General features: G+C 48.3%; 1 protein-coding gene across 6 annotated transcripts in view; it reads right to left on the bottom strand.

The window, feature by feature from the left end:
- Window positions 1–3,496: 3,496 nt before the first annotated feature.
- Window positions 3,497–12,737, bottom strand: part of LOC125687912 (alpha-2-macroglobulin-like) — a 28,296-nt gene continuing 19,055 nt past the window's right edge. For 4 of the 6 annotated variants that reach the window (XM_048933252.1, XM_048933254.1, XM_048933251.1 and 1 more), the window contains 12 exons: window positions 12,570–12,653; window positions 11,961–12,137; window positions 11,381–11,465; window positions 10,072–10,228; window positions 9,683–9,757; window positions 8,789–8,954; window positions 7,663–7,886; window positions 6,876–7,094; window positions 6,461–6,588; window positions 6,022–6,112; window positions 5,166–5,234; window positions 3,497–4,731 (listed from right to left, as the gene is read on the bottom strand). In XM_048933252.1, coding sequence (XP_048789209.1) covers window positions 4,486–4,731; window positions 5,166–5,234; window positions 6,022–6,112; window positions 6,461–6,588; window positions 6,876–7,094; window positions 7,663–7,886; window positions 8,789–8,954; window positions 9,683–9,757; window positions 10,072–10,228; window positions 11,381–11,465; window positions 11,961–12,137; window positions 12,570–12,653 — 1,721 coding nt within the window. In that variant the 3' untranslated portion in view covers window positions 3,497–4,485. The remainder of the gene's footprint in view (window positions 4,732–5,165; window positions 5,235–6,021; window positions 6,113–6,460; window positions 6,589–6,875; window positions 7,095–7,662; window positions 7,887–8,788; window positions 8,955–9,682; window positions 9,758–10,071; window positions 10,229–11,380; window positions 11,466–11,960; window positions 12,138–12,569; window positions 12,654–12,737) is intronic. The other 2 variants (XM_048933253.1, XR_007374512.1) reach the window with 2 other exon arrangements.

Genomic DNA, 12,737 nt, shown 5'->3' with positions numbered 1-12,737 from the left:
TCTGCCTCTGGCCTTATTTTTTTGTTAGCATTTCTCGTGTCTCTTCTCATCCACATTGCAGCGAAGTGCTCTGAGATTTAGATAGAGCCGTCCATGCCAACACGGTGTTTGGCAAGTCCTTGGGAATACCAGAAGGTAGGCAGCTTTTGGCAGTGAGGAGGCGTGTTGTCACACTTGCCGGTTCTCTAGGAGGAATGGGAATTCTGCCTGATCCATTATGCAGCATCTCCCTGCCTATAAATGCAGGTGTTTTCTGTGATATAATTAATTGCTGGACATAAGCCTCTCTCCATATTCCTCCTCTCATTCCACAGTGAAATGGGTTCTGTGCAACAGGAGGACAGCGTAGAACTTGTTCATTCTGGTTTTTCAGAGCAGACCAGAGAGAAATGGAAGGAAGACCTGCGAAGGAAAGGAAAGTCTGGTTCTGAAGACATTGTCTGCTGGTTTCTAAACAGCTGAAGTGAAAGCAGAGAGGAACTGCAAACTTAACAGCATTGTTATTTGGAATTACAATCAAGTACTACATGATGGGAATACCATCCCAGCATACCACCAGCATACCATCAGCCTTTTTAGCCCCAAGGCACACTGCTGGCTCATAGAGTCATAGAATGGCCTGGGTTGAAAAGGACCACAATGATCATGTACTTTCAACCCCTGCTATGTGCGGGGTCACCAACCACCAGACCAGGCTGCCCTGAGCCACATCCAGCCTGGCCTTTAATGCCTCCAGGGATGGGGCATCTACAACCTTCTTGGACAACCTGTTCCAGCGTGTCACCACACTCTGAGTGAAAAACTTCTTTCTAATATCTAACCTAAACCTCCCCTGTCTCAGTTTAAGACCATTCCCCCTTGTCCTATCACTATCCACCTTTGTAAAAAGCCATTCCCCCCCTGTGCCTACACTCCCTTCAAATATTGGAAGGCCACAATGAGGTCTCCCTGGCGCCTTCTCTTCTCCAAGCTAAACAAGCCCAGTTCCCTCAACCTTTCCTCATAGGAGAGGTTATACAGTCCTCTGATCATCTTAGTGGCCCTCCTCTGGACCTGCTGGCTCATAGAGTCATAGAGTGGCCTGGGTTGACCATGTTATTGCTAATGTTTTGCTATTATATTATATATACTATAATAGCAATAATATAATATATATTATATATACAATATAACAATATAACATAACAATATAACATAACAATATAATATACAATATAACAATATAACAATAGCAATATATACGGTATTGCATGCTAAACACATAACTTAGAAGAGGTTGGATTAGAGACTTGGATAAGTACCTATCAGAGAGCAACTCAAAAAATGCATGGTTTCTAAGCCAGAGAAGAGAAACTTTTTTCTATTGATTAGACAGTATCTTAAAAATCTCAGAAAATTCGGATAGTGATTTTCTACCATAGAGAAAGCTGGAAGGTGTGCCCAGTCTTTACTATTAAAGTGGTCAGAATCTGGCCACCTGGGCTGTAGTGATCATGCCCTGGTGGAGTTTGTGATCTTGAAGAATGCGGGCTTGGCAAAAAGTAGAGTTAGGGCCCAGTGCTTTAGGAGAGCAAACTTCCAGCTGCTCAAGGAACTGCTGAGTGGGATCCCCTTGGAAAGAGATGGCTGATGTGGTTGCCGAGCCGCTCTCCATCATATTTGAAAAATCACAGCTGTCCACTAAAGTCCCTGGAGTGGCTAGCAAGTTGAGGGAGGTTCTCCTACCCCACTGCTATGCCCTGGTGAGGCCATATCTGGAGGACTGTGTTCTGTTCCGGGCTTTGTAATCAGAGGCCTTACTGGAACAGCTAGGTCCTTCACCTTTCCAGCAGGTCATCCCCTAACCTGCTTATTCCCATCATGTAGTACTTGATTGTAATTCCAAATAACAGTAGCTTACAATATTAGCTTACAATATCAAACAGATTTGCATCTCCGGTACAGTTTCTAATTACAGAATCACTGAACCTCACCAGGGCATAGTAGTGGAGAAGAGAACCTCCCTCAACTTGCTAGCCACTCTCTTCTTATTGCACACCTGCATACCATCAGCCTTTTTAGCCCCAAGGCACACTGCTGGCTCATAGAGTCATAGAATGGCCTGGGTCAGTCTTCTGATCATCTTAGTGACCCTCCTCTGGACCTGCCCTAAGTGCTCCAGTCCTTCCTGTAGTGGGGACTCCAGGTCTGGATGCAGTACTCCAGATGAGGCCTCACAAGAACATGGTTATTCCTACCCAGATGTAGATTCCTCATAAGATTCCTCTTAGCTCAACTCATGAGTCTGTCCAGGTCTTGTTGAATGGCAGCACAGCCTTCTGGTATGTCAGCCACTTCTCCCAACTTTGTATTGCCAGCAAACCCATACGGTTCAGTGATTCTGTAATTAGAAACTAGTGGTCCTTTTCAACACAGGCCACTCTATGACTCTATGAGCCAGCAGGTCCAGAGGAGGGCCACTAAGATGATCAGAGGACTGTATAACCTCTCCTATGAGGAAAGGTTGAGGGAACTGGGCTTGTTTAGCTTGGAGAAGAGAAGGCGCCAGGGAGACCTCATTGTGGCCTTCCAATATTTGAAGGGAGTGTAGGCACAGGGGGGGAATGGCTTTTTACAAAGGTGGATAGTGATAGGACAAGGGGGAATGGTCTTAAACTGAGACAGGGGAGGTTTAGGTTAGATATTAGAAAGAAGTTTTTCACTCAGAGTGTGGTGACACGCTGGAACAGGTTGTCCAAGAAGGTTGTAGATGCCCCATCCCTGGAGGCATTCAAGGCCAGGCTGGATGTGGCTCAGGGCAGCCTGGTCTGGTGGTTGGTGACCCCGCACATAGCAGGGGTTGAAAGTACATGATCATTGTGGTCCTTTTCAACCCAGGCCATTCTATGACTCTATGAGCCAGCAGTGTGCCTTGGGGCTAAAAAGGCTGATGGTATGCTGGTGGTATGCTGGGATGGTATTCCCATCATGTAGTACTTGATTGTAATTCCAAATAACAATGCTGTTAAGTTTGCAGTTCCTCTCTGCTTTCACTTCAGCTGTTTAGAAACCAGCAGACAATGTCTTCAGAACCAGACTTTCCTTTCCTTCGCAGGTCTTCCTTCCATTTCTCTCTGGTCTGCTCTGAAAAACCAGAATGAACAAGTTCTACGCTGTCCTCCTGTTGCACAGAACCCATTTCACTGTGGAATGAGAGGAGGAATATGGAGAGAGGCTTATGTCCAGCAATTAATTATATCACAGAAAACACCTGCATTTATAGGCAGGGAGATGCTGCATAATGGATCAGGCAGAATTCCCATTCCTCCTAGAGAACCGGCAAGTGTGACAACACGCCTCCTCACTGCCAAAAGCTGCCTACCTTCTGGTATTCCCAAGGACTTGCCAAACACTGTGTTGGCATGGACGGCTCTATCTAAATCTCAGAGCACTTCGCTGCAATGTGGATGAGAAGAGACACGAGAAATGCTAACAAAAAAATAAGGCCAGAGGCAGATGGGGAGGATCAAGACTTTATTTATTTTTATTGTATTGCTTTGCTTTTGGTGTTGGTTACATGTAACATTGTAGAGGACTCGTTAAGGAAGACTACTAAGGGCAGAAACAAGTCAGCTGATCCATCAGGGCACAGATGTATTCTTCAGGCATTTCCCTGTTCAGCTTTGGCTGGAGGTGGGGAAAGGACAGAGTGAGAGAGAATTCCTGGTGAAGCAATACCCAGAATCCCAGACGACTTCTCTGCATTCTGTGGTAGCCCCTTTTGTGCCATGTCAGCTTAAACCCTGTTAAAATCTGCGAACCTACAACACCTAAAATTGCCACGTTGCAGAAGGACAACATATTGGGAATGGCTGGACATGTTCATTACATCCATACTACAGAGAAGGAAGGAGAGGCATGAGCTATCAGAGTAAATGTTGTCTTGTGGCACATGGATTTCCCACAGGATCGGAAAAAAGAACCTAGGGCAAAGCTTGAAATTCACTGAAGACATGTGAACATTTCACCAAGGTGGCTGGGAGACAATTCCTCAACGCACTTCTGTATCTGCAGCATGGTGAAAGTGGCCTTGAAAAAGGTAGATACGCAGAGGTTGAGCATGGTGCTCTGTCCCAAGGAAGACTTTGGTCTCATTTGTACAACGTGAAACACACACAGGCAAAGACAAGTGCCTCTGTCTGACTTAAGGTGATAGCACTGAGATTCACGGTCTCAGTGAATAAAATGAAATATAACACAGGGTGCCTAGCATTATTTTCCCCCTCTGTACTACGGTATGACTCAAGCCTGCTGTAGGCATGGTAAAGACAAGCTCAGAGACTTGTTGTAGGCAAAGGAAGCCTAAGGTTTGCAAAAGACTTCCATTCAAAATAATTTGCAATAGGCTATTTGCTCCTATGTACCCTACCTGTGGTGCAGGGAGCACCGTACTCCTGTATGGCAAACTCATCTGAAAAACAGAAGGGAAGAGAAAGAGCAGGACTGTCAGAGGTCCCTCTCCCAGGAATGCAGAGGGACAAGCAGAGGGACAATGCAGGAACAGCTGTGGGTTTCCATTGCTCCCAGACACCCCCATGAATCCAGCTCCCCACAGTCACTCACCGGGACACCCTCAGCCCCACACTTACCAGTCTCATAGTAATCATACACCTTCACCTGAGCTGGTTTCAGGCCCTGCACAGGGATGTCCTGCTCCACCGTGAAGGAGAAGCTCAAGGTCACGTTGCTCAGCTGGGAAAAGGAAGTGATGGAGGATCAGTGTCCGCCTTCTGTCTGCTCTGGGCTCTCCTACTGTCCCCTCACTGAACTCTTCCTACTAGTGCTCTTGCTGCCGGCAGTGCCCTGGGCACTGGGAGTGCATGTGTGTGAGAGCGAGTCCCTCAGCAGGCCTGGCTGAGGGACAAGGGGAAACCCCAGGGCCTTTCCCCACACTGGGGGAGCTCATGTCTGGTGGGCAGGTGTAGGCTGATCCGTATGCAGGCCCAGAGGGAAAACCTGCTGAGGGCTGTGAGGAAGGCACCAGTAAATTCTGAGGTCAGCAAAAGTCAGTTCATTCCTACTTTTATCAGATCCAGTTTTGAGACCCGTGTCTTTTGCCTTGGGTGGCCAAATGTCCCCAAGGCTTGTGCTTTTCTTTCCCATTCTAGCCCCAAACGGAGACTCACCTTTTCCAGATACACTAAGACATGGTTGGTACTGAACTCTGTACGCTCAATGACTTGGTGGTGTGCCAGCTGAAGAAAGAAGACCAAATTGTTATTGAATTGAGGGTGGTCCCCCTGTGCCGTTTTCACTGCCCCATGGACGGGACACACTACGGATAAAGCACTAGGAGTACTGACAGCAGTGACTAGGCCTGCGTTGTGGAACTGACTCCCTGGTGCACCATTAGCCATTAATGGTCCCCAGGTCTCCCCTTCACCAGCCTGGCAGATTAAATACTGAGCAGCTCCGGCAGGGACTGATCACTGGTCCAAACACAGCAAAGAGAGGATTCAATGACAATGCATTCTTTTAGGCTGGCTAGTTCTGCAGTATCTTATAATCTCTGCTCTTTTCCAGGGCAACACACTTGCTCAACACCTCACAAAGGGACCTGAGCCTTAAACAATTGCAAGACAAGCTATAAACTATATGGTAAGATCAGCGGAAGGAAAAAGAAACCAGTATTGCTTTTGAGTGTGATACACACGGACAATGTTTTCAGCAAGGTATCTGAACTCAGAGATAACCCATCCCCTGTCCAAAGAGAAAAAAACAAACATAGTCTGCTTTACACAGATGGATCACGTAGTACTGGCTTCCAGCCAGGTGTGGAAAGAAAAGTACTGTACACACAATGACAGGATGTACTGTACAGATGACAATGGCAGGATCAAGACGATGTCAATCCTAGAGCCCCCTAGTAAGCCACAGACACCTGGAACACGTCTTAAAAATAAAGGAGAAACTGAATGCGGCCCAGGTGATAAAACGAAAGGGGCAGATATCCTCAGACAAACAATTCACGTGGGCTCCTACCTTCCTCACTGAGGACTTGACAGGGATGAATCCCGACAGCATTTTCACATCGATAATCACCATGTTGGAGACACTGCGCTCACCCACGTAACTAAGGAATCAAGCCACAGAGATTCAGGGCACGCCACGTCAAAGCTGGGGCACTTCCACTTTTTCTGTAACACTTGACACCTCACCACTTCCTGTCAATCCAGCACCTTCTTCTTCAGCCTAGTCACCTGTGCCGCCCCTCAGTAGCCCAGCGCTTTGCTCCCTGCACAGCTTATCCCCACAGGACAACTCTTGCCTCCACAGCCTCTCCTCCCAGCCCGGCTGCTTCCAGCCCACTTCCCAGTCCAGGTGGCTGCTCCGTCCCTTCCAGACCAGCTCCCCCTGCACCGCCAGACCTCCTCCAGCTCCCTCGGCTACTCAGGAGGGCTCAAACCAAACACAGACTTACCTGACGTTTATGCCTATGTCAAAGACCTTGTGAGCCTTGGAGTCCTCACACGTCTCTGGTCTCGTGTGTACATGCAGCAGGAAGGGCGCGCTCTCCTGCTTGGGCTGCACGTTGTACCTCAGGCTTGTCTACGGGAGAGCCAGCAGCTGTGTGTGTGCATGCTCAACGCTTGAAAGAGATCATCGTCTGCCTGCCCGGCTCTCCCCCTTCCCCACTCTCACAGCTCCCCAGCACTCATGGCTCTTTCCCTCTTTCCCTGTCGCTCCGTTCTCCACGCAACTCTGCTCCTCTCCGGCTTCTCCCGGAGCTTTCCCTTGCGCTCCTCCCCCTCTCCCTTATCCCTTCTGCCCTCCCCCTCGCTCCTGCCTGAGAGAGGGCTCCCCTGCCACGACGGCACTTTCCCCACCACCCTCACCTGCAGGTAGACGCATCCCTTGCCAGACACCTCTACGCTGTACTCCCCTGGCACCTGGGGCAGGGGCACGTGCTGGAGCAGCAGCCGGTTTGAGGGATCCACGTGGAAGTCTTGCTGGAAGTCCCCTCCAGATCGCAGGGTCACTTTGGAAGCTGCTCCGCTCTTGGCATAGGTGGAAACTCCGTACAAGGAGAGGGCTTGCAGAGCCACAACTGTGTCCTGCAAGAGCCAGGCCCGACACCCATGGCCGGGTTAACCCTCTTAACCATCCCACATCCTGTTCTCCCACAGCCCGCCCTTTGCTGTCAGCAGGCACCCTCTCCTCCATTCTTCACTTTCTCTGGTCCTAAGCGAGAAGCTAAGAGGGAAAGATCAGCCTTTGCAGGCACCCATTTTCTTCCCGTGTCCTCTGCACAGCAGTCACGTATTCCTGAACTTGCTGTGGCGAAGCTCTGTGCAGCCTTCACCTGTTCTCCCCGGGGAAAAGCAGCAACTGCATACACACACAAACTATGGCGGGAGCTCCAAACTGCAGCGTCATTTGTGTCACCAGCATTCTCACCCACTGGCTCAAATAAGCCAGGTCATTAATCAACGTATCAGTCATTCCCTGCGGTGCTACCTGACATACTGGCCTTGGCCTCTCGGGAACTCGGTAGCTGCGGCAGATGCTAATACTGCGGGGCTACAGTCTCCACTTGGCTTAACCTTACTGCGCTCCCACCCTGGTCTCCGGCACTCTCCTGATATTGATATGGGAGGTCACAGGAGGGAAACTGCTGCTCACCTGGGTGGAGGAGAAGCCTCCGTTGGGATTCTGCTGACCAATGATCCACTTTGCAATACGAGATGCGAGTGACAGCTCCTCCTGCGAAGGTGCTGGCTGCGTGGTGAGGTGAGCAAGGAGCACATAGGCTGTCATCTCCACTTCAGCAGAGGGAGCTTTATAGCGGTAGTACGGGAGATCAGCCTCTGGCTCTTTCCCAGGCCGCTGCCAGTGAACAGACCCATCTTCACAGGAGGCAGGGTACATGTAGAGAAGACGGCAAGGAATTAGTAGCAGTTTCTTGCAAGGGAGTTACTGACCTGCTGCCAGCGGGGAGGAGAGAGCCCCTGGCATGTACCTGTCCTATAGGATGAAATGGGAAGGGTTAGATAGCCCCACACTCGATGCGTGTTTACAACTAGTCTAAGAGTGCCAAGGTTCCTGGGCCTGGATGCCATTTTCACTTAAACTCCAGACTGACAGACACATTTACACGTTTGGACACCTAAAGGAGACAGAGACCTAAGAAGAACGCCAGGCTGGCACACTGCCCCGTTTTGAGAAGTGGTACTTCCTTCGCAACCCTGCTGGACAACATTTGGGCAAACGGACCATCCAGGCTGACTTTACCAGAATGGTTCTGAGTCTTGATACAGTTTCCTGGAAGACTCAGTGCTTATGCTAGGACCTCTGAAATGATCCATTCTGTCTCGGCACTTCCATCTCTTCTCTGATGTATCATCCCTCACGCTGTGAGGGGTAAGCTTTGTTCTGTGTTGAGCGTGTCTGCTGGAAGGAAGGAGCGGCTATAAACATTGCTAAGACTTTGTTAAAGCAGTGCCTGCGATGACAGGAGGAGTAGACTGACATGAGGCATTAGCAGAGCCACCCTTTTGTTCATCACCAACGGGAATGGTGAGGGGTGTCTCCAGACGAATCCCTCAGAACAGAGGGGTAGGATGGGGCACCCACGATGAGCCGTCAAAAACACCACCACACTGCACAAGCATTTCCTCTCCCTACAGCTTTCCCCATCCACAGAAGCCGTTCCATGCTCCCATTTCCCCACCAACAAAAGCCATTTTATCAGAGGTAGAGGTAAGATCTGTGGGATGGAAGAAAGCAATGTCCCACCAAGAGCGCTCACCCTTTTGGACGGCTTCCTTTTCAAGTGAGCCAAGGAACGCCTTCCTCTTCTCCTCCTTCCCTGCCAGGGCAAAGGCATATGCCAGCAGTGCCTTGGTGTACACGTGGTTTTCTTCCCCATTTCCTGCCGTTTCCAGGCAGAACAGAGCATTGCGCACCACCGAGTGCTGGGGAGATGGAGACACTAAGACTAGGCAGCAAGACGTCATACTGAAGTCCATCTTAGAACAACAGGAACTGTATGGTATCCACGGTCCCTTTACAACCCTAGCACACTGTCTGATATATATTGTACCACTGCCTTTTCCTTTCCCTCCAGGTCTGCTTCCTTATGTGACGTATGAGTAACCAAAGAGTGTTCTTTATTCTGTACCTTTCCTTTCTCTGAAATATCTTGTTACAATGACTTTTGCGAGCAGTTCAGTGATTTTGCATTGAAAGTTTGAAGCAAGGTCCAATTCTTCTGCCTATGGAAGCATTCACTGCCTGACGGTGCGTTGCATCAACACAGTAAGCCCATACAAGTCGTCTAACAGGCACGTACAATTCTGACACAAAAGGAGTTTTTCTTACAGGATGTAAAAAACCTATCTGGGTCATTTCTGAAATTTAAATGTTATTTAACTCACTATGAATCCATGGAGTACTCTTTAAAATGAGCAAAAGCAAGGTACCCCAGAAATGAACTTAGGGGAAGATGAAGTGAAATGTTTGCATAAGAGACAGTATTGGACAGGGGAGGAAAGTGGAGAAAAAGTGTCAGTCCATCTTGGACTTGAAAAGAAAGAAAGTATATCCAGATAGAATTTCTTCTTTCAAAATATAAAGGGGCCTAATCATCTATAGGAGGCTATTGGGGCAGGTTAGTACCGTCTGTGACTCGGGTGACACATACAGTTACAGGCAGAGGAATCTCCAGCAGTGCAATAGTGATGTAGGCTGTCAGTGTTACCTCATCGTTCACTCCACCCTGCAGGGAAACATAAAATTAGATGCTTACTCCACACATCTTCTCAAAGTCATTTTTCTACCATTCCTATGGGTACACTTGATTCTGTATTGTAGCCCCTTAGCTCGTGTCCTCCCCACTGATGCTCGTATTGTGCCGTTTATGGATTGCCTTGTTCTCCTTCTTGTCATGGCAGTCACACAAAACGGCCTCTGGCTTTTTAGTTCTTGCCATTGATATGGGAATTCCCCAAAGGCCTGTGTGCTCAAGAAGCTCAGCTGCAGCCATCTGATTTAGAGTCAAGTGCCAGCCTCACTAAGATCCAGCTATGCTACCTTCATGGCATTGTTCAGGAGCATCCCAGAGCTGCGGAAGCAGCCATTCTCCTTCTGATTTTGACTGAGCCAGATCAAAGCATCCTGGATGTGCTTTTCATCTATGAAGATGTAAGGCCGGGCCTGGGCAAAGGACTTCAGGACAAAGGCTGTGAGCCTGTAAGGGAGACAGAACAGTGAGAGGGCTTGTGCAGGCCTGCTGTCCATGCCAGGTGACGGAGCACATGTGCACTTCACTTGTCTGGAAGAAGGAAAAGCGGCTTGGAGATCTGCAGGTCAATTAGTCAGACACGAAGTATGCCTTCACCACAAAGAATCTGCCAAAAAAAGAATCTACTTCTTGCCTTGCTTTCTTTTCTGCCTCTTGGCCCATATAACCCTATGATCCTGCTGCACAGAGGCTACCGTTTTGAGGACTTCAGGTTGTTAATGTGTATCCAAATAAATGTCTTTGGAAAACAGTAGAGTATTGCATGCCGATTAGCTCAACATCTGTATGAGAGTAATAATCAGAATAACAAGAAAGAATCAATCCATAGAAGCTTATGGTCTTGCTGGCAGGACTCTCTCTCCAGATAGCCATGTCTCAGGGGCTCCCCAGAATTCCCCAGAGATGTTGGTAAAACTGTGGATAAAGTATAACACGCTAGAAGAGCTTTTACATAGCAGTTATGGGAAAAAAAGCTAAAAAACTAGGCATGTAGAGAGGCCAATTACTCCCAGGGCACAAGTACTGTTTCAGAGTCCAAAAGCAAGGTGATGAAATCATCCATTCTTACCCTTGCCTAAAGCTGAAAAGGCATGGTAATAACATGCTGGAGTCACTCGGAGCTCTGCAGTAAATCACACTGGCAACACACCCTCTCCTCCAGGCTGTCTTTTGTTTGGTAACAAATGCATTTGGAAGATAACCATACAGCACTGCTTTTGGATTATCGTCCTTTACGAAAATACCTTTCCCAGCAGTTCTCAGCAGATCCTACTCTGGAAGAGCTGCCACTGCAACTCTTCAGCTTTCTTCATTTGGGATGTGAAATCCCTTCTCCCTCCTTTCCCAGTTTGTTTTTGTCTGTCTTTCTTGTCCATCATAGTCCTCGTAGCTGCAAGGGGGGAGGAGATTCTTCAGCTACATAACTGGCTGATGCAGCCTCTTTCCTCACTTAAGAGGCAGCACAGGGCCCACAGCAGCTCTGAAAAGTCCACTGGTCTACAACTACATTTCTTATTTACCATCAGGTGGTATCTGTCATAGCTGCGTAGCTGAGAAAGAGAGCATGTGGAAGAGGAGCAGATGACACTGAAATCTCACCAGGTGTTCCCCCGTTGGCCATAACGTGGTCCAAAGGTACTGTAAGAGCCATCTGGGTGCTTGTAGTTCATCTGCCTCTGATAACCTGCAGAGTTAAAAAAAAAAAAAAAAAGAAGTTAAAGCAGTGTTCAGAGAATGTCTGCTGAGCAACGCAGGGGAGAAGAGAAAAGCAGCTTCATCAGCGACAGCAAAACAGAGAAACAGGTTAGTCCTATCCTAGCACATACAACCCCACCTCCATATACTGCTTATACTGCAAGAGATGCAGTATCTGCCTTTCTTCAGAAGGCGGGCAGGAGACACATTAACAGCAATGGACAAGCCGCTGCAGCAGGTCACCTGGTATCGGTGCACTGCATTCCAGTTCTGTTAAGGAGCAGAGAAAAGTGGGTGAAATGACGAGGTGCTTGAATGCATAAGAAACAGAGAATAGAAAAAAAGACATGGGAAAGACTTCCCTGGCGTACAAAAGAGACCATCTGAGTAAGAGACAAGCTGTATCTGGTCAGCATTTGACAGAAACAAGCCAGACAAGTTCTGAAAAAGTTCAGAGCAGAAGCAAAAGTCCCGTTCAACTCACCGCTCACTAAGTATCCAATGGCCTTGGATTTGACCTCCTCACTCAGCTGTCCTGTCTTGTTCAGATAGTCCAGGACATAGACGTTGGGTGCAAACAAGACCATGTTCTGTTCGCCACAACCAAATGGCATCTGGAGTAGCTGGTGCAGGTTCTGCATGGCGGTGCCCATGAGATCGCCTAAGGAACAGGGAATACAAGAGGGATATTAATGAAATTCAGCGTTAGCTGCCAAAATCAGAGGGATCTACAGAAAAACAGAAGGAGGAGATGGCAGAATATCTGGCAGAAATATCTGGCAGAAAAATCTGTATTGATAACAATCCTGGAATGACACACAGAGCACAGCAGTGAAAAAAAAGGAGGGTGATAAGTCAACGGATAGGTCACTGGCAGAGAAACCGGACAGAACGAGATGCAGAAAGAGCAACAAACGAAACAGAATTGAAAGGGAAAGCACTTGAGACAGAAGAGAGGAAAGGCAGGAACAAAGTGTGCTTGGAACCAGGAGAAGAATCTGTGTGAGAGCTAGGAGGCGAACACAGTCATGCAGATGGGCAGAAACAGCACGTTTCTTTCTCCCAGCAGATCCTTCCCAGGCCGATCACTCACCTAGCACTGAGAAATATGCTCTGCCTGAGTCTTGTACCACATTTGAGGGAAGCAACAGAGAAAACTTCTCTTTCACAGACTCTCCTGAGAGAAACAAGATGGAACAACTTCAGTGTAGACCCAAGCTTAAAGGAAGGGGCAGGGCCTTTGGTGGAACATCAGAAAAGT

This window comes from Lagopus muta, chromosome 1 (genome assembly GCF_023343835.1).
Source record: "Lagopus muta isolate bLagMut1 chromosome 1, bLagMut1 primary, whole genome shotgun sequence".
Taxonomy (NCBI): domain Eukaryota; kingdom Metazoa; phylum Chordata; class Aves; order Galliformes; family Phasianidae; genus Lagopus; species Lagopus muta.
This window is presented reverse-complemented; position numbering and strand designations above follow the sequence as displayed.